The sequence below is a fragment of the Scyliorhinus torazame genome, chromosome 20 (assembly GCF_047496885.1).
Source record: "Scyliorhinus torazame isolate Kashiwa2021f chromosome 20, sScyTor2.1, whole genome shotgun sequence".
NCBI classification, from domain to species: Eukaryota; Metazoa; Chordata; class Chondrichthyes; order Carcharhiniformes; family Scyliorhinidae; genus Scyliorhinus; species Scyliorhinus torazame.
The window spans coordinates 8,961,838-8,986,318 of record NC_092726.1 but is presented as its reverse complement, the minus strand read 5'-3'; the positions used below and the strand labels follow the sequence as shown (position 1 = coordinate 8,986,318).

The 24,481-nt window shown below is 50.7% G+C and overlaps 1 protein-coding gene across 1 annotated transcript in view; it reads left to right on the top strand.

Moving 5' to 3' along the window:
* Positions 1 to 8,733, top strand: part of LOC140396854 (glutamine--fructose-6-phosphate aminotransferase [isomerizing] 1) — a 59,828-nt gene extending 51,095 nt beyond the window's left edge. The window contains exons 17-19 of the mRNA XM_072485632.1: positions 2,444 to 2,611; positions 3,801 to 3,962; positions 6,578 to 8,733. Of these exons, the coding sequence (XP_072341733.1) occupies positions 2,444 to 2,611; positions 3,801 to 3,962; positions 6,578 to 6,622 (375 nt within the window). The 3' untranslated portion in view covers positions 6,623 to 8,733. The remainder of the gene's footprint in view (positions 1 to 2,443; positions 2,612 to 3,800; positions 3,963 to 6,577) is intronic.
* The last annotated feature ends 15,748 nt before the right edge of the window (positions 8,734 to 24,481 follow it).

The window sequence follows — 24,481 nt, the reverse complement described above, 5'->3', positions numbered from 1 at the left end:
GAAAATGTTTACCAGGATGTTGCCTGGTATGGAGGGTTTTAGCTGTGAGGAGAGATTGGTTAAACTCGGATTGTTCTCCCCAGAGAGACGGAGGCTGAGGGGCGACCTGATAGAAGTTAAAAATATTATTAGGTGTATAGAAAGGGTGAACAGTTGGAGGCTTTTTCCCAAGGCGTAAATAACAATTACAAGGGGGCCCGGTTCAAGGTGAGGGGAGAAAGGTTCAGTGCGGGGGAAGTTTTTAACACAGAGGGTGGTAGTGGCCTGGAATGCACTGCCAAGTGAGTTGGTTTAGGCTGATCCGTTAGTGACCTTTAAGACTTTGCTGGATAGGCACATGAACAGACGGGGTATGGAATGGAAGGATACAGGCGGTTGGTCTTGAAGGGACTCATGATTGGCGCAGGCTTGGAGGGCCCAAAGGCCTGTTCCTCTGCTGTATTGTTCTTTGTTCCAAAGATGGGCAGGTTAGGTGGATTGGCTATGCTAAATTGCCTTGAGTGTCCAAAAAGGTTGGGTGGGGTTACGGGGATGGGGTGGAGGTGTGGGCTTGGGTGGGGTGCTCTTTCCAAGGGCTGGTGCTGACTCGATGGGCCGAATGGCCTCCTTCGCCGCTATAAATTCTATGATTGGTAAGACAACACATGGAATACTGTGTTCAGTTCTGGTCACCCTATTATAGGAAGGATATTGTTAAACTAGAAAAAATGCAGAATAGATTCATGAGGATGCTACCAGGACTTGATGGGCTGAGTTATAAGGAGAGGCTGGATAGGCTGGGAATTTTTTCCCTGGAGCGTAGGAGGCTTAGGGGTGATCTTATAGAGGTCTATAAAATAATGAGGAGCATCGATAAGGTAGATAGTCAACATCTTTTCCCAAAGGTAGAGGAGTCCAGAACTAGAGGGCATAGGTTTAAGGTGAGAGGGGAGAGATACAAAAGAGAGCAGATGGGAAAGCATGGGCGGTGAACATCTGGAACGAGCTGCCCACAGGCAGTGGTAGAGGCGGGTACAATTTTGTTCTTTAAAAAACATTTACATGGGCAGGGGTGGGTATAGAGGGATATGGGCCCATTGCGTGCAAGTGGGACTAGCTCAGTGATTGAAACTGGGCGGCATGGACAAGCTGGGTTTGAAGGGCCTGTTTCCATTCTGTAAACGTCCATGATTTTATAAATTGAAACCAACATCCCCAATAGCTCCCCAGAGGGTCAACACCTGCAGTGCCATTGTGGAACAGGGAGCAGTCCAGGGCACTCCCCGGGCGTGTCCCTCTCCCCCGGGGGAAGTTTGCGTTTTTCTGAACCTGGTGTAACCCTCGACGAGTATGACTATTCAGTGAGGGGGTGTCATGTGATGGGGTGGGGGGGGGGGGGGGGGGGGGGGGTGACACTCGCTAAGTATATTAAAAGATATTTAAATGAGGTTCCGGTGCTTTCTGGGCCTGCACCTTGTAACATAAACAGTGAGGGGCGGCAAAAGTCAGAAAAGGCGATTTCGCCGGCGAGAATCGCCTTTTCCGATTCTGCTGGGATTTTCCCCTCGTCGCTGTTCTCGCTGATGGCTATCGCGCGCTGGAATCGCCTCCACGGTTGGAATTGAAACCAACCCCCGCACATACAAACATCTTTGTTCAACACAGATCTAACTTGAGGTTTTACCCTTCCAGGCACTAGAAACATTACATTGAACCCACCAAAAACTGTACCCAATTTCTAATGTTAAGCAAAACAGTCTCGATCCCTTAAAACTACCTTTGTTTTCCTGACAGTCGGCAGCAACAGTTCCCTCAAATACTTCGACAGCCCCCAGCAGCTGAACGCAGTTAATTTTCTTCTGTTTACGAAATGCAACTGATTTATAGGCAATTCCTCGAAAACTAATTGGGGAAAATGAAAAGCACAATGTTGCTTCCGCAATGAGCTTCAGGGACAGAGAATTAACCCTCTTGTCGAGATGCTGCACCACGCGCATCCCACTAGCGTGTCCTTTTGATGCCATTAATTAGACAAAGCACCGTCTGAAAATAATTGTTTTACCGAGACGCTAAAGGATTCTGGCTGTGCTTGCAGAGAAAATCAATTGGAGCCATGTGCCAAGGACGTGAAGTATTTGGACCGTGCATATTGTCTTCAAAACATATTAAATGCCTGGTCCAAAAAGAGCCAAGTGGTCATTTCGTGACACCTCCCAAAAAGGGCGATAGCTGAGTTCAGCACAACAGCAGGCTCACTGACGGAAATAACACAGCAGGCACCCACACGTCACTGCGTGTTTCGTTGTCGTGAGTTTGTGAGCTTCCTGGAATACTCGGCCGTTTATCAAGGTGGCCAGTGAGGAGTTTTGTGTGCCTTGTGAGATGATGGTGTGGCGAATGAAGCCTCTCTAGTTCACCTGCAGCCTCTGCTTTCTGTACCAAATGTCGAAAATTGTTCCTGCAGAAAATCAAAGAGATCACATATATGCATTCTGAGGGTATCCTGGCTGGTGAGCTGAAGCACGGACCCTTGGCTCTGGTGGACAAGCTGATGCCAGTTATCATGGTGATCATGAGGGACCACACTTACACCAAGTGCCAAAACGCCCTGCAGCAGGTGGTCGCACGGCAGGTACTGCATTAACTGTGTCCTCAGATTTTTAAATCTTTTCCTAACGTCACATTTCTTAACGTCACGTGGCGTGGGCAGGAAAATATAGAGAGAAAGGCCCAGGCATTACATTGTGGGATACTCCAGGATCAAAGTTTAGGATGCCAACCAGGTTGAGCAGAGCAAAGGAGCTGGCACGGTAAAGTAGCAACATTTGCCTTCAGTCGAGATATTAATGAGACACCTCGTCGGCCTGTTTCAGCTGTTTATTAGTGATCCTGTTACATGGTATTGCACAGGAACAGGCCGTTCAGCCCAACCAGCCCGTGATGGCCCACTTGAGCCCCCCCCATCGTTCCTCCTCTAAATCTATCACTGTTCCCTTCTCCCTCTCACACTTGTCTAGTTTCCCCTTAAATCCATCGATGCTATTCACTCCAACCACTCCCTGTGGTGGCGAGTTCCACATTCTCGCCACGCTCAAGATAAAGGGGTTTCCCTGTTGGGCAGCTTGGTGACTGCCTGATATCGACGGCCTTGAGCTACGCTCTCCGCCGCAAGAGCGTCTCTGTGTCCGCCCTTTCCCTGATTTATAGGCCTCCATGAGATCCCTCTCTCGGCCTTTGTTTCCCGAGGAAAATGACACAGCCGATGAAGATAAGCAGAGCAGACTGGTTGGTTGTTGGAAGTTCCTGTGTTCTGGGCAAAGTTCCTTCCTCAACCAGTGCAACTAAGAAACAAGATGATAAACTGGGTCCCTCAGCCCATTGCATTCCGGGACCAAGCTTTTAATGCAATGGCTGATGTCATCATCCACATAACTCTGGTCGCTGAGCTCCAAAGCCTTTCCTCTGTGCACAGAGCTTTTTTTGTGTCGTTTCTGACATGCTGGAAATGCTGTCTGTATTTTCATATGCCTTTCTTTCAAAAGCCTGGAATTGGCAGACGAGGGGAAGACAGAGAGAAGTGTCAGCTTCCACAACATTGGAACCCTGAGCGAGAATGAGTTACAGTATGAGACAGCGCAACACAGCGAGGACGTAGAGAGTCAGAACAGTAGGTAGGACGATGCATAAGGAAGGAGAGAGCACAGTTCAGAGGAGTGTTGGTCAGAGTGGTCACAATAAAATAAGCATCAGAGCACAGAGAGAGGCGGGAGTATCTTCATCTGCAGTTTGTTGGAAATATGATTGTGTTGTCATTGTTTCAGGGTCGTCCGGTGGTGATTTGTGACCGGGATGATTACGAGACCATAAAAAGTGTGAACCGGGTGATTAAAGTGCCTCACAGTGTGGACTGCCTGCAGGGGATCCTCAGTGTCATCCCACTCCAGCTTCTGTCCTTCCATCTCGCTGTCCTCCGAGGATTCGACGTGAGTGAATGCTTTTGGCATGTCCAGTTCAATTTCTTAACGTCACGTGGCGTGGGCAGGAAAATATAGAGAGAAAGGCCCAGGCATTACATTGTGGGATACTCCAGGATCAAAGTTTAGTAATTTCATCGGAAATACCACTGTGGTTGCAACGGTGTTAGCACCTACCTTCACGAAAGCCGCAGAGACAGGAACGCCAAACCTGTTGAGCATTCAGCCACTGGCTTCCTTCTGTATCATTTCAGGTTTGCATTAAAACTACACGGTCTTGAGGTGAAAGTCAAGACTGAAGATACAAAATAAAATCAGAACATGCTAGATTTGCCCAGTAGGTCACTCGGCATCTGAAAGAGAATGTCTCGCAGCAGGCCATTCCGCCCTAATGGGAACCGTGGGTTCCGGCTGAGCCTTACTTCCACGTGCTGACTCAAACCAAATTGTTCATTCCGGAATGTTCTGTTTCAATTTGCTCTAACCTTCCCTCAACCACCATCCCGGGAATGACCGGCGGGGCATGTGCTTTGCCTCATCGCTGTGTCTGGGAGGTTGTCGGTGCGTAATAGCTGCCATGTTGGTTTACGGCATGGCGGTCCTCGAAACCCCACCCCACCCCCCCTCCACGTGAAATCCTTCGAGATATTTCAGCTTTTGTAAAAGCGCTTGACAAAAATTACAGGTGTTTGAAAGCAAGCATCAGAAGCTGGCGCTAAAGCTCTTTGTTCATTGGTCGCAGAAACATGAATCCAGCAAAGCCTCTAAAAATAGTGAAGAGTACACCACTTCCCAAGTGTGAGTGGTGTGTGATTGACCCTAATGGCCGTGGGCGAGGGGGGAATTGGCTGGATTCTATTAGTTAAAACTATTGGCTGACCCTTCGACTAAGGGGAACAGCGGCTCCCTATCCAATCTGTCCATGCCCCTCAATCTTGTCCACCTCGATTGGGTCGCACCTCAGTCTTCTCTGCTCCAGCGAAAACAACCCAAGTCTGTCCAATCTCTCTTCATAACTTAAATGTTCCGTCCCAGCCAACATCCTGGTCAATCACCTCTGCACTCCGTCCAGTGCAATCACATCCTTCCTATAATGCTGCGACCAGAATTGCTCACGGTGCTCCGGCTATGGCCTCACCAAAGTTCTATCCAACTCCAACATGACCTCCCTGCTTTTGTAATCTATGCCCCGATTGATAAAAGGGAATGTCCCATCTGTCTTTTTCGCCACCCTATTAACCTGTCCTTCTGCCTTCAGAGAGCGATGGACAAACACACCAAGGTCCCTTTGTTCCTCATAACTTCCCAGTGTCAGGCCATTCATTGAATAATTCCTTGTCATATTACTCCTTCCAAAGTATATCACCTCCCACTTTTCAGGGTTAAATTCCATCTGCCACTTTTCTGCCTATTTGCCATCCCGTCTATATCTTCCTGACACCCAAGACACTCAACCTCACTGTTAACCCCCCGGCCAATCTTTGTGTCACCCGCAAACTTACTGACCCTACCCCCACATAGTCATATATGATCTGCTATCACTGTCACTGTGGCTTCACAGCGCCAGGGTCCCAGGTTCGATTCCCTGCTGGGTCACTGTCTGTGCGGAGTTTGCACGTTCTCCCCGTGTCTGCGTGGGTTTCCTCCGGGTGCTCCGATTTCCTTCCACAGTCCAGAGATGTGCAGGTTAGGTGGATTGGTCATGATAAATTGCCCTTAGTGGCCAAAAAGGTTGGGAGGAGTTATTGGGTAACTGGGATAATGTGGAAGTGAGGGCTGAAGTGGGATGTGCAGACTCAATGGGCCGAATGGCCTCCTTCTGCACTGTATTTTCTATGTTGTTTGTATAACTGACACACAATAGGCACCCAGCACAGATCCCTGTGGTATACCCCTGGACACAGGCGTCCAGTCACTAAAGCAGCCGTCTGTCACCATCCTCTGTCTCCTACAGCTAAGCATATTTTTAATTTACCTTATAAAGTTACCCTGTGTCTCATTTGCCTTCTTTGTAATAATAATTACAATCTTTATTGTCACGAGCAATCTTACATTAACACTGCAATGAAGTTACTGTGAAAAGCCCCTAGTCGCCACACTCCGGCACCTGTTCGGGTACGCAGAGAGAGAATTCAGAATGTCCACTTCACCTAAAGCACGACTTTCGGGTCTTGTGGAAGGAAACCGGAGGAAACCCTGGGAGGAAATCGGGAGCACCCGGAGAAAACCCACACATTCACGGGGAGAATGTGCTGACTCCGCACAGACAGGGAACCGAACCTGGAACCCTGGCGCTGTGAAACAACCGTGCTAACCACTGTGCTACCGTGCCGCCCATGTAAGTCTCCCATGTGGGACCTTGTCAAAGGCTTTGCTGAAATCCATGAAAACGACATCAACTGCATGAAGAACAGCCCTTCGAGATTCAATATCCTTTCCACAAGCAGCAAATGGGCTCTCACGGGTGAAGAGTGACTCGTTGGGTGATGTGGCACAGGGTTGCTGGCGGGACGTGTGGAATTGTATCGGAATGAGAAGAACCATGCAAAGAGCGAGGGAAGCGGGGGTGAAACACAACAGCAATGAAACATCAGGAACTAACCATCTTTCATGTCCTCCTGCAGGTTGACTGTCCCCGGAACTTGGCCAAATCAGTGACCGTGGAGTGACCAGATGGTGCAGATCACACATCAAACACAGGGGGCCAATGCTTCTTTTGTAACCTGAACGTTCTTAACTTTTATATTTTAGGAAGTGTGTAAGCAAACCCACTGGAATAATCTTCCTATTTTACTGTTTAGAGTAGTTAAAATAGTGTGGGCAACGAGCACATCGGTGGAGCTATGTATCTCTGTCTCGTGAGAAAAGGGCACGATCGCTGTGCAGCGGGCTCTTATACTTTTATTTTGTTTGGTTTTATCTATGTTCAATGTTTCTTCAGTTATGATGGAATCTCAGACCAGGGTTTCAGCCGCCTCCCCTCGCTTCCTTTACCCGAATTGTCAAATGTTCACCACCCTGAGGGGGCGGGGCAGGCCGGTGGCCAGGGTGTACTGAACTCCAATTTCTCCGTGAGCGGTACAGGTGACTTTTCTTTGGACCAAGAATAACCGATCAAGTCGGTGACCTGGGGAACACTGCAATCCCTTGTGGGGCGGGGGGGGGGGGGGGGGGGGGGGGGAGATATGTCTTACAGGAGGCGTTTAGGTGGGACCTGTACTTGCACATGCTCAGAGATGTGACAGACCAACACTGAGCCAGAAACTGGCTTTGGAATTCATGTGTTGGGAATCCGGCCACCTGGGCTGGAGTGGGAGAAGCAGACCCCCTATTCTCCCCGCGCCCACGGGTCATTTTCTTACTGTCTCCATTTTCAAACGTCTGAGAGCTCTGGATTGTTTTGTCCTTGGCTGCTATCAGCCCTGTGATCTGAAAACTCCGATCTGTCCAACGTGCTCCTGCGAGAGGAGAAATGTTCTAAACTTCAAATCATTCGTTCCACTTGGTGATACGGGGGGTGGGGTGGGGGGGCGTACTGTTTTTTTTTTGTCAGTAGCTCTTGGGAGCTTGTTTTGCAGAGTTATTCTCGTGACAGACAGCATAACCCACAGTCATGTAAAACACATCCTGAAGGAGTGAAAGTCCAAAGTTTGCTGGGTGTCGGGGTTGGCTGACCCAACTCTGTTTTATCGGGAGGAGGGGGGGGGGGGCGCAGTCTGCGGAGAACAAAGGTAGCTCATTCAACTTGCACTTTCTCCTCCTGCCCCACTCCCCCACCCCACCCCGGTAAATCTCTTACCTCCAAAATGGGGAAAGAAACGCAAACGCCCCTTTTTTAAAAAAAAACTGACAAAATGATAAGTTTGACCGTGTGCTGAAACCCTGCTGTGTGAATGATTCATTATTTATGATGGCTTAATACTTTATACTGTGATTTCTTTTTTTAACCTATCCGGGTCTTTAGCATGAAGTAGAAGCTGTGGCACTCCAGGAAATCCATGGATTTTGTTTGAAAACGTCAATCATTGTGTTAAAAAAAAACTAAATCGCAAATCCAGAAATGAAATGAAGGCAAACTTTTCCAATCATTGTACAAAAAGGACATTGAATCCGTCCCAGGACAATCTTTCTTAGCTCCTGGAGTAAGGGACTCACGAATGTGAACACGAGTCGGTCTTTTACTCCTGGGCAGGCACGTCACTATCCCAACGATGGTACGAATACGGTGGACGCAGAAGTAGGATTTCAACCATTCCAACTCTGGGTAATGGCATAGTCCCGTTACGATGAGATCTCCAAGCACGCAATGCTTCAGGAACCCAGTACCAATGGGTTTCGCAGGTAAAAAGTTGAAGGAATGTGTGGATGGAGTAATGAAGGCTGCTCTCCCCTGTGTAAATATCAAAAGGCACCATGTTTAAACTATTAGCTGCTCAGTTGTGAATCAGTTTTGGACTTGCTTTTGCTGACTACGACACACTGATACTGGTCTGCGATGCCACGCAGTGTTTCTGTTCTTCCATCCTGAAGAGCGAGAGAAAATCTCCCCCGATGAAGGGTTCCCCCTCTGTCCCTCCTCCCCTTCCTCCCCACCCCACTCCATCCCCTGCACACCCCTGATGTAGATACCTCCCAAGATTTTTATTGACCTTGCTGCGAGCTTGGGGTTTGATTCCAGCTTCACTGTAACTGAATTGAGCCTGAAACCCGACCCTTGGGGCATTATACTAACTGGAGTATTTAAAGAAGAAATAAAATCTGCTGACCTGGCTGATGATGAGTGAGGCTGTGTGGAGTTATCTGTGCACTGAAGTTGCGCTGGGCTAATCAGAAGCAGCCTGGGGTGGGTGGACTGCAGACGATGCCCCTTCACAAACTGATCAAGAGTGGCCATGATGAATTACTGTTCCAAATATGAATGGGGACTGGGAGGTGGGGGGGGGGGGCAACATGGGACATTCAAGGATATCACACAGAGAGGATCAGGTCTGGTGCAATACACGTGAGCCTCCCCAAGCTGTCTCCAGTTAATATAGATCATTGTTAAGAATGGCACCCCCAGACAGAGCTCCCCATTTGAAATGTGGCTGAAGGACACTTCTCACAGTAAAAGGCGGGCAGCAAATGCCGAAGCAGAATGCCTGACATCCGGGATCAACATAATGCACCACTGACCTGATCAGTCTGAAGTGGCGACTCTGTTTCACTGTCCACAGACGCGGCAAATGCTGTATGGCTAAGCCTTTGGGGCGGGCCAGTCAGTGGCCGTAGGGTTGTGGACGTGATAGGTTCTGCAAACCCTGATCCAGTTGCTGTGTTCCACTGAAGGCCACCTTCCCTTTGCAGGAGTTGAGTGGGAACGATGGACTTGGCTGCACAAAGCAGTGTTTGAGACTGAGGGAAGGGGGAGTGGGCAGGACTTTCCTCTGACCCCCCAGGTGCTAAAATCTCAGAAAGCACAGAGAGAGAAAACCTTTAACAACTGGTTTCATTTTTTGGTTCAATGTAATTGCTATTTTAATTTTTCAAGCGAGTTCAGTCACCTGATGCGAAGTCCGGGTGATTGATGATGTGTGCGCAGCTGGGGGCCCAGGGCCACCTGCACATGGGAGGGAGCTGTGGTGGGGAATGTCTTGCCTGTGTGCTGAAGCTTCCTGTGCCCAGGCAGTGTAGCCCCCGGGTTGGGCTCCAAGTCACCACTCGTGTCTTCCTCCTAAGAAGTCACCAAAAAGGCTCGATCTGCGTTGCGGTTGTCTTGAGGGTCAGCCGAGGGAAGCGAGTGAGACGGGTGCCAGTCTGCAGGGTGTAAATGACCGGGAAATCCAGGCTTCGGGGCCACGCACAATATCCCTGCTGGAATGAATTTGAAAATCACAAATCCCCCTTTCCTCCATGTTTTGTCCCATCCCCCGCCATGCTCCACCTCAACAAGAGAGGATAAGATGTAATTTCCACAGGGAGGAACACAACTGTGTTCAACCCAGGGAGCAAAAGGCTGACCGACCTACTTAACTGAAACAAGAAACAGTAACCCAAATGCTACTGCTGCAAGTGTGACCGGCTGCTTCACTGGCTCTGAGTCGGTGGGGTCAGGAGGACGGAGGCCCTGGGAATGGTGGGGGGTGCTCGCTGGCAGATCTGCGTGTTTCAATGGCCTCCTTGTACACCAGGCCCAAGGGCGTGTCCCGGCTGATGTGCCATTCATGGATCATGATCATAAAGGTTGCGGTGCAGGAGGAGGTCTGGAGTCACATGGAGGCCAGACCAGGTCAAGTTGGCAGATTTCCTCCCTGAGCCAATCGACAATGGTTTCATGGTCATCTTGAGATTTTTACTTCCAGATTTTTCAAATTTAATTTGAATTTCACCTTCTGCCGTGGTGGGATTTGAACCTTGGTCCCCAGAGACCTGGGTCTCTGGATTACCAGTGCAGCAACAATATCAGTACGCCACTGCCTCCCCATCTGTGGACTGTGCAGTGAATATTGCCAATGCCTCCAGTTGGCAGTCCGTCAGTCACCTGAAGGAAGGGTTATTCGGAGTGGAGGCGGCCTGGAGTTGTCAATGCATAAAGATTTTGCTGACCCCTTTTTGGTTTCAGTGTACGAGGTCACGGTGCTGTCGCATCGGCGAAGGGACCTTCCTGCGGTCCTGAGACAGGGTGGACCGAATCCTTGAAACCCCCAAAATCTCAAACTACCGGCAAAGGTGTTTCCAGTCGACATTAAAAGAGTGACCACAGCGGTATAAACTCTTCAAGATTTGCCCCTATTGTTTCAAAACTCTGAACATTTGCAACATGAGCTGATTAATAATAACTGAAGAGAAGGAGGGGACCTTTTATTTCCCCTCTCCTTGGAGCAGCGGCTATTTGAGAAGCTAACTGGTTTTAACTGAAAATAATTTTTTTTTTTAACAAACAATTTTATTGAGGTATTTTTTTGGCATTGGAAACAGTTACAGCTAACAGAAATGTGCAAACATCAATATAAAACCACTACTTCAATCAAACCATACTGCACATGCCCACTCCTCTCCCATAGACACTACCCGCCTATTTAGCCCTCCTACTCTACCCTAATCTCCACCCCCCCCCCCCCCCCCCCCCACAGCTGACGTTCACTCTCCCGCGAAGAAGTCGATGAATGGTTGCCACCTTCGGGCGAACCCCAGTACAGATCCCCTCAAGGCAAACTTAATTTTTTCCATACCCAGAAAACTTGATATGCCCGAAAGCCATAGTTCGGTCTTCGAGGGTTTTGAGTCCTCGGGCTATTAGGGAAGCAAAGGCCAGAACATCTGCCTCTTTCTCCCCCTGGATTCCCGGGTCCTCCGAAAATTGCCACCCCTGGACTCATCACCACCCTTGTTTTCAGCACCCGGGAGATGACCCCCGCAAATCCCTCCCAGTACCCCCTAAGCTTAGGACATGCCCAAAACATGTGAACGTGGTTCACTGGTCCTCCCGCGCAAGTAGCGCACTTGTCCTCTACCCCAAAGAATTTGCTCATCCGAGCTACCGTCATGTGGGCCCGGTGAACGACCTTAAATTGAATCGGGCCGAGCCTGGCACTTGTTGCGGTTGAATTCACCCTACTCAGCTTCCGCCCACAGCCCGTCCTCCATCTCCCCGCCAAGCTCGTCCCGTTTGAGTTTCAGTTCCTCCGTCTGGGACTCTTCCCCCTTCATGAAAATGAAATGAAATGAAAATCGCTTATTGTCACGAGTAGGCTTCAATGAAGTTACTGTGAAAAGCCCCTATTCGCCACATTCCAGCGCCTGTTTGGGGAGGCAGGTACGGGAATTGAACCGTGCTGCTGGCCTGCCTTGGTCTGCTTTAAAAGCCAGCGATTTAGCCCAGTGAGCTAAAGCCAGTCCCCCCTCGCTGCGGCTCCTTTCAAGCACCGCCTTCACCCGCGGGGATTTTCCCGCCCAGACAAAGCTCATGATGATTTTGCCAGTCCTTTTGAAGAAGGACCGTGGGATAAAGATCGGGAGGCACTGGAAGATGAACAGAAATCTAGGGAGGATTGTCATCTTTACAGTCTGCACCCTCCCCCGCCAGTGACAGCGGGAGTGCATCCCATCTCCGAAACTCCCTCTTCATTTGTTCCACCACCCTCGTCAAATTTAACTTATGCAACCTGCCCCAGTCTCGTGCCACCTGTATCCCCAAGTACCGGAAACCTTCCTCCACCAACCTAAATGGCAGCTCCTTCAGTCTATTCTGGCCCCTTGCCTGCACCACAAACATCTCACTCTTGGCCATATTTAATTTGCACCCTGAAACCGGCCAAACGTCCTCTGTTTCCAGTATATTTTCCATCCCGGCCAGTGGGTCCGACACGTACAGGAGCAGGTCATCCGCATAGAGAGTGGGCACCCCTGTCTGGTCCCGCAGTGTAGTCTGAAATAATCTGACATCCTGTTCGTCCTAACGCTAGCTTTTGGTGCCTGGTACAATAGTCTGACCCAATTAACCAGTCCCTCCCTGAATCCAAACCGTACAAGCACCTCCCACAAATAGCCCCACTCCACCGAAGGCGTCCATTGCCACCACTACCTCCACCTCTTTGCCCGTCGGGGGCATCATGATCTCATTAAGCAATCTTCTCAAGTTAGCTGTCAGCTGCCTGCCTTTCACAAACCTGTCTGATCGTCCCCAATCACCTCCGGTACGCAGTCCTCAATTCTAATCGCCAAGACCTTGGCATCCACATTGATCAGGGAGATTGGCCTGTATGACCCGCAGGATTCCGGGTCCTTGTCCCGCTTCAGTATCAGTGGGATGGTGGCTTGCGACATCGTCGGTGGCAGGGTCCCTCTGTCCTTTGCCCCATTAAAAACCCTTGTCAGGACCGGTCCCACTATCTCCGAGAAACTTGTAAAACTCTACTGGGTATCCATCCGGTCCCAGGGCTTTCCCCGACTGCATGGCCTTTAGGTTCCCCCAATACCTCCTCTGCTCTAATTGGGGCCCCCAGCCCGTCCACCAGTCCCCTGCCTACCTTTTGGAAGGTTCGTCCATCCAGGAACCTTTTCATCTCCGGCTCTTCTGAGGGTTCTGAAGTGTACAGCTTACTATAGAAGTCCCGAAATACCTTATTCAGTCCGGCCGGGTCCTCCACTCTGCTCCCCTCCCCATCAACCACTGTACTTATTTCCCTGGCCGCCTCCCTCTTCCTGAGTTGCTGCACGAGCAATCTGCTGGCCTTCTCCCCATGCCCATACACGACTCCCCTCACCTTCTTAAGTTGTTCCACGGCCCCACTCGTGGATAGCACCCCCAGTTCCACCTGCAATCTCCGACTCTCCCTGAGTAGGTCCTCCCCCGGGGACCCCGCATGCTCCTCGTCTATCAGGTAAATTTCCCAAACCAACCTGTCCATTTCTGCTCTGTCCACCCTGACCCTGTGAGCCCGAATTGAGATCAGCTCCCCCCTCACTACTGCCTTCAGCGCCTCCCACAGGGTCGCTGCTGAAACCTCCCCCGTATCGTTCACCTGCAAGTAATTTTGCATACACTTCCGAAGTCTCTCACATATCCCCTCCTCCGACAACAGTCCTACGTCTAACCTCCATTGCGGGCGTTGGTAATTCGCTCCATGAACCCTTTCAGCTCCCTTGCCATTGCTGGGAGTCTGCCCATCATGCGGACATGACTGGTCCAGCCCCGGGTCAAAGTCCCCCGTCCTCCCCATTATCAACTTACGTGAGTCTCGGTCCGGGATCTTCCCCAGCACTCTTGATAAAGTCAAGGTCGTCCCAGTTCGGCGCATATATGTTCACCAGCACCACTCTTCTCCCCTCCAGCTTGCCCCTTACCATAAGGAATCTGCCCCCGCCGTCTGCGACTACGCCCTCAGCCTCAAATTGAACCCGCTTATTGATCATAATTGCTACCCCCCTGGACTTAGAATCCAAGTCCGAGTGGAACACCTGGCTGATCCAGCCCCTCCTTAGCCTAGTCTGGTCAGACACTTTCAGATGTGTCTCCTGCAACATAATTACGTCCGCCTTTCGAGCTCGCAAATGCACGAACACACGTGCCCTTTTAACTGGCCCATTTAGTCCCCTGACATTCCAGTTGATCAGCCTGGTTGGGGGGCACAACCCTCCACCCCGCCGGTCAGCCATAACCTTTCTCAGGCCCGCCCCCGGCCCATGCGCCGTGCCATTCCTGGCTCGCCTCTTGGCTGCCTCCACCCCCGACCTCCTTTCCATTACCTACTTCAGATCCCCCCCACGTCAGCAAAATAACTCCCCTCCCCCACCCCCCTAGCAACGTCCCCGATAGCCCCACCCCTGCCATTCACTGGCTGTATTCTTCCCCCCCCCCCTCCACCCCACCTGACTCCCTTGACTAACCAATCTGCTAGCCCGGTGACTCATCGCTCCGGCGCCCACTTGTCTCACTCCCATTGTTTCCCCGACCTCATCACCCCCCCTCCCCAGCACACCATCCCCCACTCCGACCCACTGGAGCAGTCTCACTAAGATGGGAAAGATCAAACAAGATGTAAACATCAAACAGCACCGCGAGGCTGCTCCAGGTACAATACAGTTCCAGCTGTGTACACAGAAAAGTTAACCCACCTCCCTTTCTGAGCACCAAAAAGAAAAGAAAAATATATAACACCGCAATACAAGGAAAAAGACAATTCGAATGGGGGGGGGGGGAATACCCTCCCCCCACATCCCCCACAGGCAAAAACTGCCCACAAAAAAATACACAAGGCACCTTTAAAGCAGTAAACAGTCAACCTGCAGTCCAGGCACAGTAGGCGTCCCTTCAACCAGTAATTCTCGGACCTTAGCTTGTGTCCGTGGGACTTTTTTTCGAGACCAGCCCCTGATCCCTCACAAAGTCCATCGCTTGTTCGGGCTCGGAGAAGTAGTGGTGTTGGCCCTGATGCGTAACCCAAAGACGGGGCCGGGCACTTCACGTGCTTTTTGAACAACACCTTAACTTGTTTAAAGGCCTCCTGGTAAATGCGAAGGACACTGTTATTCCACGTGCTGCTCTTAGCGCTCTTTGCCCACTGCAGCACCCGCTCCTTCTCCACAAACCTGTGGAACCTAATCACCATCGGACCGGGGGGGGGGGGAGCCCCCGGACGCACCTGTCTCGCCTGTACTCTGTGTGCCCCCTCCAGCTCCGGCGGTCGCGGACAGGCTTCAGCCCACATCAGCTGCATCAACAGGTCAGCCACGAACACTGTGGCATCAGCTCCCTCCGCCCCCTCCGGGAGGCCAATGATCCTCATATTTTGTCCACGGGCTCTATATTCCAGCTCATCTACTCTGTCCAGCAGCCTTCTCTGTCTCTCCTTCAACCCATCGACATCTAGCGCAGCAATCGTCTGCGCGTCCGCCTGCTCCTCCACTGCCTCCCCCAGCTCCTTAACCTTTTCGTCCTGGGCATCCAGTCTCTGGTTCAGCTGATCCACTGCCTTCTGAAGTGGGTCCAAGTTATCCCGCTTCAATGATTCAAAACTGCTTTTTATCACCTGCAGCATGTTTTCCAGCGCCTGCTGGATCTCAGGGTCCGAGGTCCCCAGGTCTGCCATCTTTGCTCCCGGGTCAGCTTCCCCTGCACCTTGCCTTTATCCCTTCCTCTCCCGTTTGCGCTGCTTTCTGCTCTCCCGCAGTTCCATACAGCTCTGCCCGTTCCTCAGCACCTCCGTGGCCGTCTTTCCAGCGCTCCGCAGTCCCGCAAAACCGGGGAACCAGGTCCTCAAATCCCGCCTGAGTGAGAGCCCCCGAATGTGCGGCTCACTCACTCATTGCCGCCCGGTACGGAAGTCTGTGAACAGAATGATTGATGCGACCTCTTGCTTTTACCTCGTTCATCTGCCTCTTTTTTAAACGACACATACCAAATCAAACGAGCATCTTAAACCACCCAAGTTTGTGTGATATCCAATTTTTAAAAAAACTTAAGCTCTTCTGCAAGACTCTGGCCAGTATTTTATTTTCGTCGTTAGAATTGTCCAGACTTGATCCGCTGAAGTTTTCCAAGGTTAGCAGGCAGGCGTTTTGTTATTTACTATTTACAAGTGCAAAAGGTGCAGGACCCCTGATGGATGGATTCTGTTCCAGCCCAGAATGATTGGATGGAAAGGTCCTTCGTGAATTAAGCTGTAGATCCGAGCAAAGTTTTGCCCCCGTAATGCGAAACCACCGCTAATCTCACGCACAAATGGGTTGGTTAAAAACAAATGCTCCGGTGCACACATTGAGCTCACAGGGTTATTAAGTCATTAAAACCAGCAATCCATTTTAACTTGCATTTTCCATTGAGTGCTTCGCAACAGACGAAGAATGACAAATGTGGAGTCACTTGCTTTCTTCTTAAATTTAAGAGGACCCAATTCTTTTTTTTCCCAATGAAGGGGTAATTTAGCGTGGCCAATCCATCTTAACCCTGCACATCTTTGGGTTGCGGGGGTGAGTTCACACAGACCCGTGGAAAGTGTGCAAACTCCACATGGACAGGGACCTGGGGCCGTGATTCGAACCCGGGTCCCCAGTGCCGTGAGGCAGCACTGCTAACCAATGCCACGTACCGCGTACCGTGCAGTCACTTGTTCCGATGAAAGCCAATTACAGCGGATGTTGGAATCGGAAACAGAAAATACTGGACAATCGCAGCAGATCTGGGAGAGAGAAGGGAGCTAATGTTTTGAATCTTTGTCAGAGTCATCCAGACTCCAAACTTGAGCTCCTGTCATTTGTTCACCTTGGCAACAACATACATTTAGAACCATGGAGCACCCACAGTGCAGAAGGAGGCAATTTGGCCCACCGAGTCTGCGCCGACCCTCTGAAAGAGCACCCCATATCATTCACCCATCCTTGGACACAAAGGGAAATTTAGTATAACCCATTCACCCAACCTGCACTTCTTTGGACTGTGGGAGGAAATCCATGCAGACACCGGGATAATGTAATAACATAATCTTTATTACTGCCACAAGTCGGCTCACAGTAACACTGCAATGAAGTTACTGAAAATCCCTCAGTCGCCACACTCCGGCGCCTGTTCGGGTACAGAGGGGGAGAATTCAGAAAGTAAAGTTCACCTAACAAGCATGTCTTTTGGGACTTGTGGGAGGAAACCGGAGGAAACCCACGCAGACATGGGAGAACGTGCAGACTCCGCACAAGAGTCACCCAAGGTGGGAATCGAACCCGGGTCCCTGGTGCTGTTGAGGCAGCAGTGCTAATCACTGTGCTGCCCAAGGCCATCATCAAACTCTGGATTGCTGGTTGGGTGTTGCACGCTGTAACAAGACGGACGCAAGAGACATGACAACACAACTGTACCAACACACCAAGTTTATTGGACTAAATTTACATTGAGGGAAAATAGAATAGACAGAAAAAAACTACCCCCCCCCCCGCCAATCTTTTTTTCTGGAAACAAAATGGTATGGGTCTGTTGGTTAATTTCCATGCCTACTTGCCATGGGGTGGGGTCATCCTCAAACTCTCCCTTTCCACCTCACTGGCAGCTCCAACCTAACTTGGGCTGAATGGATACTTTGCTGGGCCGACATGAATCGCAGGTTGACTTGATCTTTCTCGCACTTGTAAAAGATCTGTCGAACAATAACATGGTTTGGCCGTGGCCTGTGAGGTTTGCCTGACTTTCCACCCCAGCTTTGATGAGGTGGACATCCCATGTTTCAAACGGAGAACGAGCAACCCCTGCCCTCTCTCGCCCTTTCCCAGCTGCACGCGTGCAGCATTCAGAATTGAATTCTACCCACAAAAGATTGCAAATGACTTGCTGGCATCAGCAGGGATGAGATTGGCGTTATTCCCATTTGAGCACAGCTGTGAGCCTCTTCCTTTTACCTGGGTAGATTTCTCCGGGAAAGTCGCAGACACACGCGCGCTGGACCTTTTTACGTGTAAATCTGCAGCGACGATTTCATTGGCTTGCACCTTCCACTGGAGCTGCAGCGAGCCATCATTCTGAGATTATGTGCGCAGGAAGGTTGCGCGTTACGACCACTGCATTCCCAACCAGTTCATTCAATTGAAGCAAACCAGCAATGTGCTCCAGGTCAGAATTGGGTACAAGCTGAAGGCTGACTCCCAGGCAGACACCTTATTTACAGTGCGTTCGAATGGATATTATAGTTCTTTATTCAGCCTTCCTTCATCAGAATTACACTCAACATAAAACTTACTGGTGGATGTTCGAAATGGCAAGTGACCCCCCCTGGCGAAAGCAGGACGTCCTCTGGATTCCAGAGAAGCCAGACTGGAATTGGACCCGGTGAGGTGATTCAGGATCTGAATGATACATCACACGGTGTGCAGGCGATTTAAAAAAAAAAAAAAATTTAGTGTACCCAATTCATTTTTTCCAATTAAGGGGCAATTTAGCGTGTTCAATCCACCAACCCTGCACATCTTTGGGTTGTGGGGCGAAACCCTCGCAAACACGGGGAGAATGTGCAAACTCCACACAGACAGTGACCCAGAGCCGGGATCGAACCTGGGACCTCGGTGCCGTGAGGCAGCAGTGCTAACCCACTGCGCCGCCGTGCTGCCCTGTGCAGGTGACTCTTTGCAATCCTGTTCCACAGTGGGGGTCAGTATTTGTAAGAATGACTTGAGTGTCTTGCGGCTCACATGCCCAGGGGGTTTGCCAAAAGTGGAGAAGTCAAACAGTGCAACACTTTGTCACCAGTCTCGATTAAATCTGTCCCAATCAGTTTGTAAAATTGTGTATGTTTAATAGTCGTTTTGTTGTAACTCTGAAAGTCAGGCGTTCGTTCAAAACCCAAAGAAACATTAAACAGAACAAATATGCAGTAAAACAATTGTTAACAAGCACAGCTTGATAAACATGCCATTAACATCAACTTGGCTTCTGTACAATAATTTACTGATTCAACCCACCCCTTGAAATAAAAAGAATTCCCATCGTGGATTTGAAACGCTGAGCATGGAGTGGAATGAACACCAAAGGCACAAGATGAACTTTTTTCCTTTTCCACAGATGCTCAACTCAGACCTTTTTCTTGGCTTGTGATAAATTCTTGAGTTTTTACTTCCCCCGTCACCTCCTCACCTCTCCTTCCTGCACAAAACTACCAAAGCCCTGGAGATGTTTTTTGTTTGAAATGCTCCGTGATGCCAACCATTCAGCTGCCATGTTTGCGTCCAGCACTTGTGATGGGGAGTCCAGACCTATTCTTTGCACCAGCTTCTCAATGTGTGGAGTGTGATTTCCCCAGGCAGGATGGCAACGCTTGGGGGCGGCACGGTGGCTGCAGCGGTTAGCACTGCTGCCTTGGGGCGCTGAGGACCCGGGTCACTCTCCGTGTGGGGTTTGCACATTCTCCCAGTGTCGACGTGGGCCTCACCCCCACAACCCAAAAAGATGTGCAGGGTAGGTGGATTGGCCACGCTAATATGGCCCTTAATTGGGGAAAAAAAAAAATTGGGTACTGTAATTGTGTGGCAGACACTTGCAAGGGAAATCTGAGGGCTGTGATGGGGGCATCGTAGCTGCCCTCTAGATCAATGGCCAGGTTACGAGGTAAACAACTCGGGCGAAAGGCCATCGCAGCAAGGTGCGAGAGAATTCAAAAGAGCTGCTTATTTGTGGGGGGGCTGGCAGGCACGGTGACCTGAAGGTTCCCGATTAATGTAAGAATCCAAGTGTTTCAGGAAACGGCCCCCCCCCCTCCCTCCCACCGCCACCCACCCCCCCAGCTGGCGATGACTGCCCAACATGTTGAGCGCAGCGGCCCCACACTGTCTCGATGCCCGGTGAGGGGATGGCCTCGTAAGCCACCCAGCCGTCGAGGCAGCTCAGGGAGCGGCACCCACACACGGAGAGGGCCACCAGTGAGAGGGCTTAGGGCAGCAGCACCAGGGACCCGGGTTCGATTCCCGGCTCTGGGTCACTGTCTGTGCGGAGTCTGCACGTTCTCCCCGTGTCTGCGTGGGTTTCCTGCGGGTGCTGATATACCCGGGATAATTAGAAAGCAATTCGATCATCTGCCTGGGGTGACTGCGAGAACGCTGTCACACAACCCTCAGCAGGGCCCCGGGGAAAGTGCAGGGGAGTGGGATTAATTGGAGACCTGTGTCGGAAGCCGGACAGTCCAAAAGATCTCCTTCCATGTTGTTCAATTGTAGAACTCTCCAGTCCCTGGTTCTTAAAGAGAAATTGTTCCGCCACATTCCCATCAGCAGCTCAGTTGTACCGTAATGCTGTGCTCCACCCTCATAGTGTTACATCCCAACATTCCCATTAGGTCTTATTTGAACGCACCATTCCAGCTCAGCCCCATTCTTTAGTTTGCACCTGGCAAATCCTATCACATGGAGCTAGAATGTCACAAGGCTAAGAGCAGGAGGAGGCCATTCAGTCCTCCTAGCCCAGTCCACCATTCATAGGACCCACAGAACCCCTACAGTGCAGAAGGAGGCCAGTCAGCCCATCAAGTCTGCACCCACCCTCCGAATGAGCACCCTAATTTCGGCCCACTCTCTCCCCCCCCCCCCCCCCCCCCCCACCCTGTCACCCCGCCAGACCTGCACAGCTTTGGACAGTGGGAGGAAACCCACGACGGGGAGAACGTGCAAACTCCGCATGGTCACCCAAGGCTGGAATGGAACCCGGGTCCCTGGCGCTGTGAGGCAGCAGTGCCAACCACTGTGCCACCCGATCTTGGCTGATCTTTACTTCAACACCATTTCCTCGTTGCACTTGACTTTTTGAATGTGTTTCAATCTATGGATCTCAAGTCTTGAGCAATGCAGTGGCATTATCATATGCCTCTGGTTTCCACGGTGCGCTGGCCTGTGCCTCTGACAATGTGTCTGTGGATCCTGCTGAGGGGCTTTTGTCATGCTTGCGGACGAGCAAAGGCCGTATTGTCCCAATTAAATATTCCATCAGCTGACGCGCGTCAGAGGGTGGGACGGGCTGTTACTTTTCCAAGGATGTGGCTTTGCATCCATCCACACAGTTTCACAAGAAGGAGGATCTAAGTCATGCACGGGGACCGGTGGGCGGGGTTGTGCTGCCCAGTGGCGGGAGCTTGCGGCCCTGATGTGGAATGCACTGCAAGGGCGAGCTCCTTTGAATCATTGTGACCTTGTTGGGAGAGATCCGTGCCGCACTAACTCCATGAACCTTTCCATTTTCCTGTCCCTCCTGTGAGAGGGAGCAGTGGACACAGCAGAGTTTCTTTTCCTCCCCGGACACCCTGTAAGTCTGCCAACTTTTCATTCGCCTTCTGGCCACCGGAGGGCACCCCTGCCCACCCACTCAGTCACAAGGCCACTTGGGCAGGGGCAGCTGTTTTCAGGGAGGCTGTCTGTGGATGTAGGGGCTGTTTAGCACAGGGCTAAATCGCTGGCTTTGAAAGCAGGCCAGCAGCACGGTTCAATTCCCGTAACAGCCTCCCCGAATAGGCGCCGGAATGTGGCGACGAGGGGCTTTTCACAGTAACTTCATTTGAAGCCTACTTGTGACAATAAGCGATTTTCATTTCATGTGAAGCTGATAGTCTGGGGTTGAGAGTGGACGAATTGTGCATTATTTCCAGTGCAAATGTGTTTGATGCCACTGCATTGCACTTTTTCCAGAGCTAAAGGTTTCCATCGAACTGATGTTAAGCCTGTGCAGTTCTGAGTCTCCAGTCTCCAGTTCCTTTGCTAAGCAGTAATAATACTTCCGTTCGTATAGCACCCCAATGACAATTCACACCGATTTATTTTGAAGTTCATTGGGGTCTCCAGCGATTAAACGCAAAGAGTTGGACACTGCTGCAGGGAACCCCATGAGAACCATGGTTTGTACCTGAATGGTCTTCTCGTTTTTGTTGCTGAATGACCGGAGCTGGTGCCCTCTGCAGCCAAACTGAAGCGGCTCACTTTACTGGACTCAGTTCTTGAGGCTGGAACCCAGCACCTCGGATGTGAGTGGCGACAGTGTCAGCGGACTACTGGCCCGAGGAAGCATTCACAAAGAATGTTGCTTTTCCCAAGGCGCTCAGAAGGACAAGTGAGAGAGTTGCGAGGCTACATCAGGGGGCAGCTCAGAATCAACCACACTGTGTGTCACATGTCGGCCAGACAGGGCAAAGGCAGCAGAGTTCCTTCCCGAAGGGATGTGAGTGAACATCACCTGATTCTAAGAGGAGACTTTCAAGCACAGACAGTGTGATGCCAATCCCTCGCCACAGTACCTTACCCAGTGCAGCTTGCCCTGGGCCAGACCAACGGGCTTGGTGCCAAAAGGGGACTTTCTGAGTGGCATTCTCAGTACTGGATTTATCCAGAGGGCCCCACACACGTGCGTTCCACTTCTGGGGTCAATAGTTTGTTCTGTTTAATTTGCCTGGGGATTGACAGGTTTCTGTCCAATCGCACGTTCCCAGGCTCTGCATCACAGACGAAGACAACTCTGCTGACTTGACCCATCCTGACTCGCCTGCCCAATTATTACATAATAGTCTGGCCTGCCATCAAAGATGTGACCTGCCAGGTGGAGGTGTGAATAGAACCCCTACCTCTGACAGCCTGCCCTCCAACATCACCTTTCAGCTGCAGACAACTTCTCATTCGCTGGATGATCTTTCTGTCCTGTCCAGCCTATCATGTCTCTCTGTTTATCAATATAACCACGTCCATTGTTCCTTTGGACCTTCCCATTGCTCCTGAACTCTAAATACCTCTCCCTACACACTCTACATCGAGACTCGTTGCAACGCTTCCTGCTCTGATTACGTATTTCCTCGGACCTCGCTGTCTTGGTCGTCTTCACTGCACGCGAGGTTTCAGCTGACCAGTGAGTTAGCTCACCTGTTGTCCCATGTTCTTACTGATCTCCTGCACCCTGAGCCTTGGCCCTGTAACCACGGGTTACACAAGCCACACCGCACAGCGCCTGGGATCACTCTCCTACCCCTTCTGATGACGTGTTGGACCCAAAATAGACAAGGGGCAAACCAACCCTCATGAACGTGAACCTTGGGCTCTGTCTTGAGTAATCCAGAGACCGGGGGGGATTGAAACCCACCACGCAGGAGGGTGAAATTCGGATTTGGTCAAAAGCCTCACGTTGACCATTGTCAATTGTTGTAAAATCCCATCTGGTTCACTTCTAGCCTCCTGGGAAGGAAATCTGCCGTCCTTACCCGGTCTGGCCGAAATGTAACTCCAAACCCACAGCAGTGCGGTTGACTCTGAGCTGCCCCCTCTCTGAAATGGCCGAGCCAGACACTGAGTTCAAGGGCAATTCGGGATGGGCAATAAATGCCGGCCCTGCCCAGCGATGCCCACAATGAATGAAAAGAAAGGTAAGTGATTCGTGTCAGTTCAGTCCAAGTCGTGTTCACAGAATGTAGCAACTTGCCAATGCACCATGATAACGAGAAATGTGGTTTTACCATTGGGATCTGACCATCTTGGCCATTTTTGTTACCTTGCATGACCAGCATGCCTGTTAGATTGAAGTGATGCTATCCACTGAAGAACTCGAGGCCTTTCCTGCATTAATAACAAGGCCTGGTAAATTCGCTTGAGCACTGTGCCATTCCAGGTGACCTTGGTATCACATGAGCACAGTAACATCTGCTTAAAAATGTCACCGAACACGTTCAAATGATTCCAGGTGTTGACGGAAATCGTTTGCAGGACAGCATGTTTGAAAATCCACATCTTGCTCGAGGATGCAAAAGCAATCTGTCTCGCTGACAGGTGAATGAGCTCCGTGGAGCATGCAAGGTAAGAGCAGGTTGTCAGTGAGGCAATACTGAACAGGCAGGGTTCCAGGGTCAGCCTCCAAATGGTGGGTTTGGTTCAGGCAACAGTTTGAGGAGTTTGCCCAGCAGTGCGCAGAATCGGTCTCTTTAATCTTAGTCCAAGCAGACCACTGTGATTATGTCTGGTAAATGCAGGTTCATTTTCCATTTCCCCCACAAATAAGGATTGTTTGTTTGTTGTCCAAAATGTGGAAGAGAGGGTCAATGATGTCAAGGCTTCGTCACATGGGAGGTGGTGGGTGACACGGATGGCAAGGGTTCGGAGAAGCAATGAACAGGTGTGATGCCTGAGAGCAGAGCACAGAAGGGTGTTATTTCCATTGACAGAGCGGTGAGTGAGTGCTTTCCTGCCCTTCGAAACCGGGGAAAGTATGATGCCGAGTAAGGTGTGGAAGGGTGAATTAAGAGTCAAGAGAGCCAAAGAGTCAAACAGCCCAGAAAAGGCCCTCCAGCCCATTGCATCTGCGTCAGTCAAAACAAACCACCTAAGTATGACAATCCCATTTCCCAGCACTTGGCCTTGCCTGCCCTGGGATCGCAGGCACACATCTAAATACTTCTTAAATGTTCTGAGGGTCTCTGCCTCCACCCCCCTTTCAGGCAGCGAGTTCCAGACCTCCCCCCCCCACCCCCTCTCCTCTGGGTAAAAAGGATTTTCCTCACATCCCCTCTAACCCTCCTGCCCCTCACCTTAAATCTCTGCCCCCTGGTCATTGATCCCTC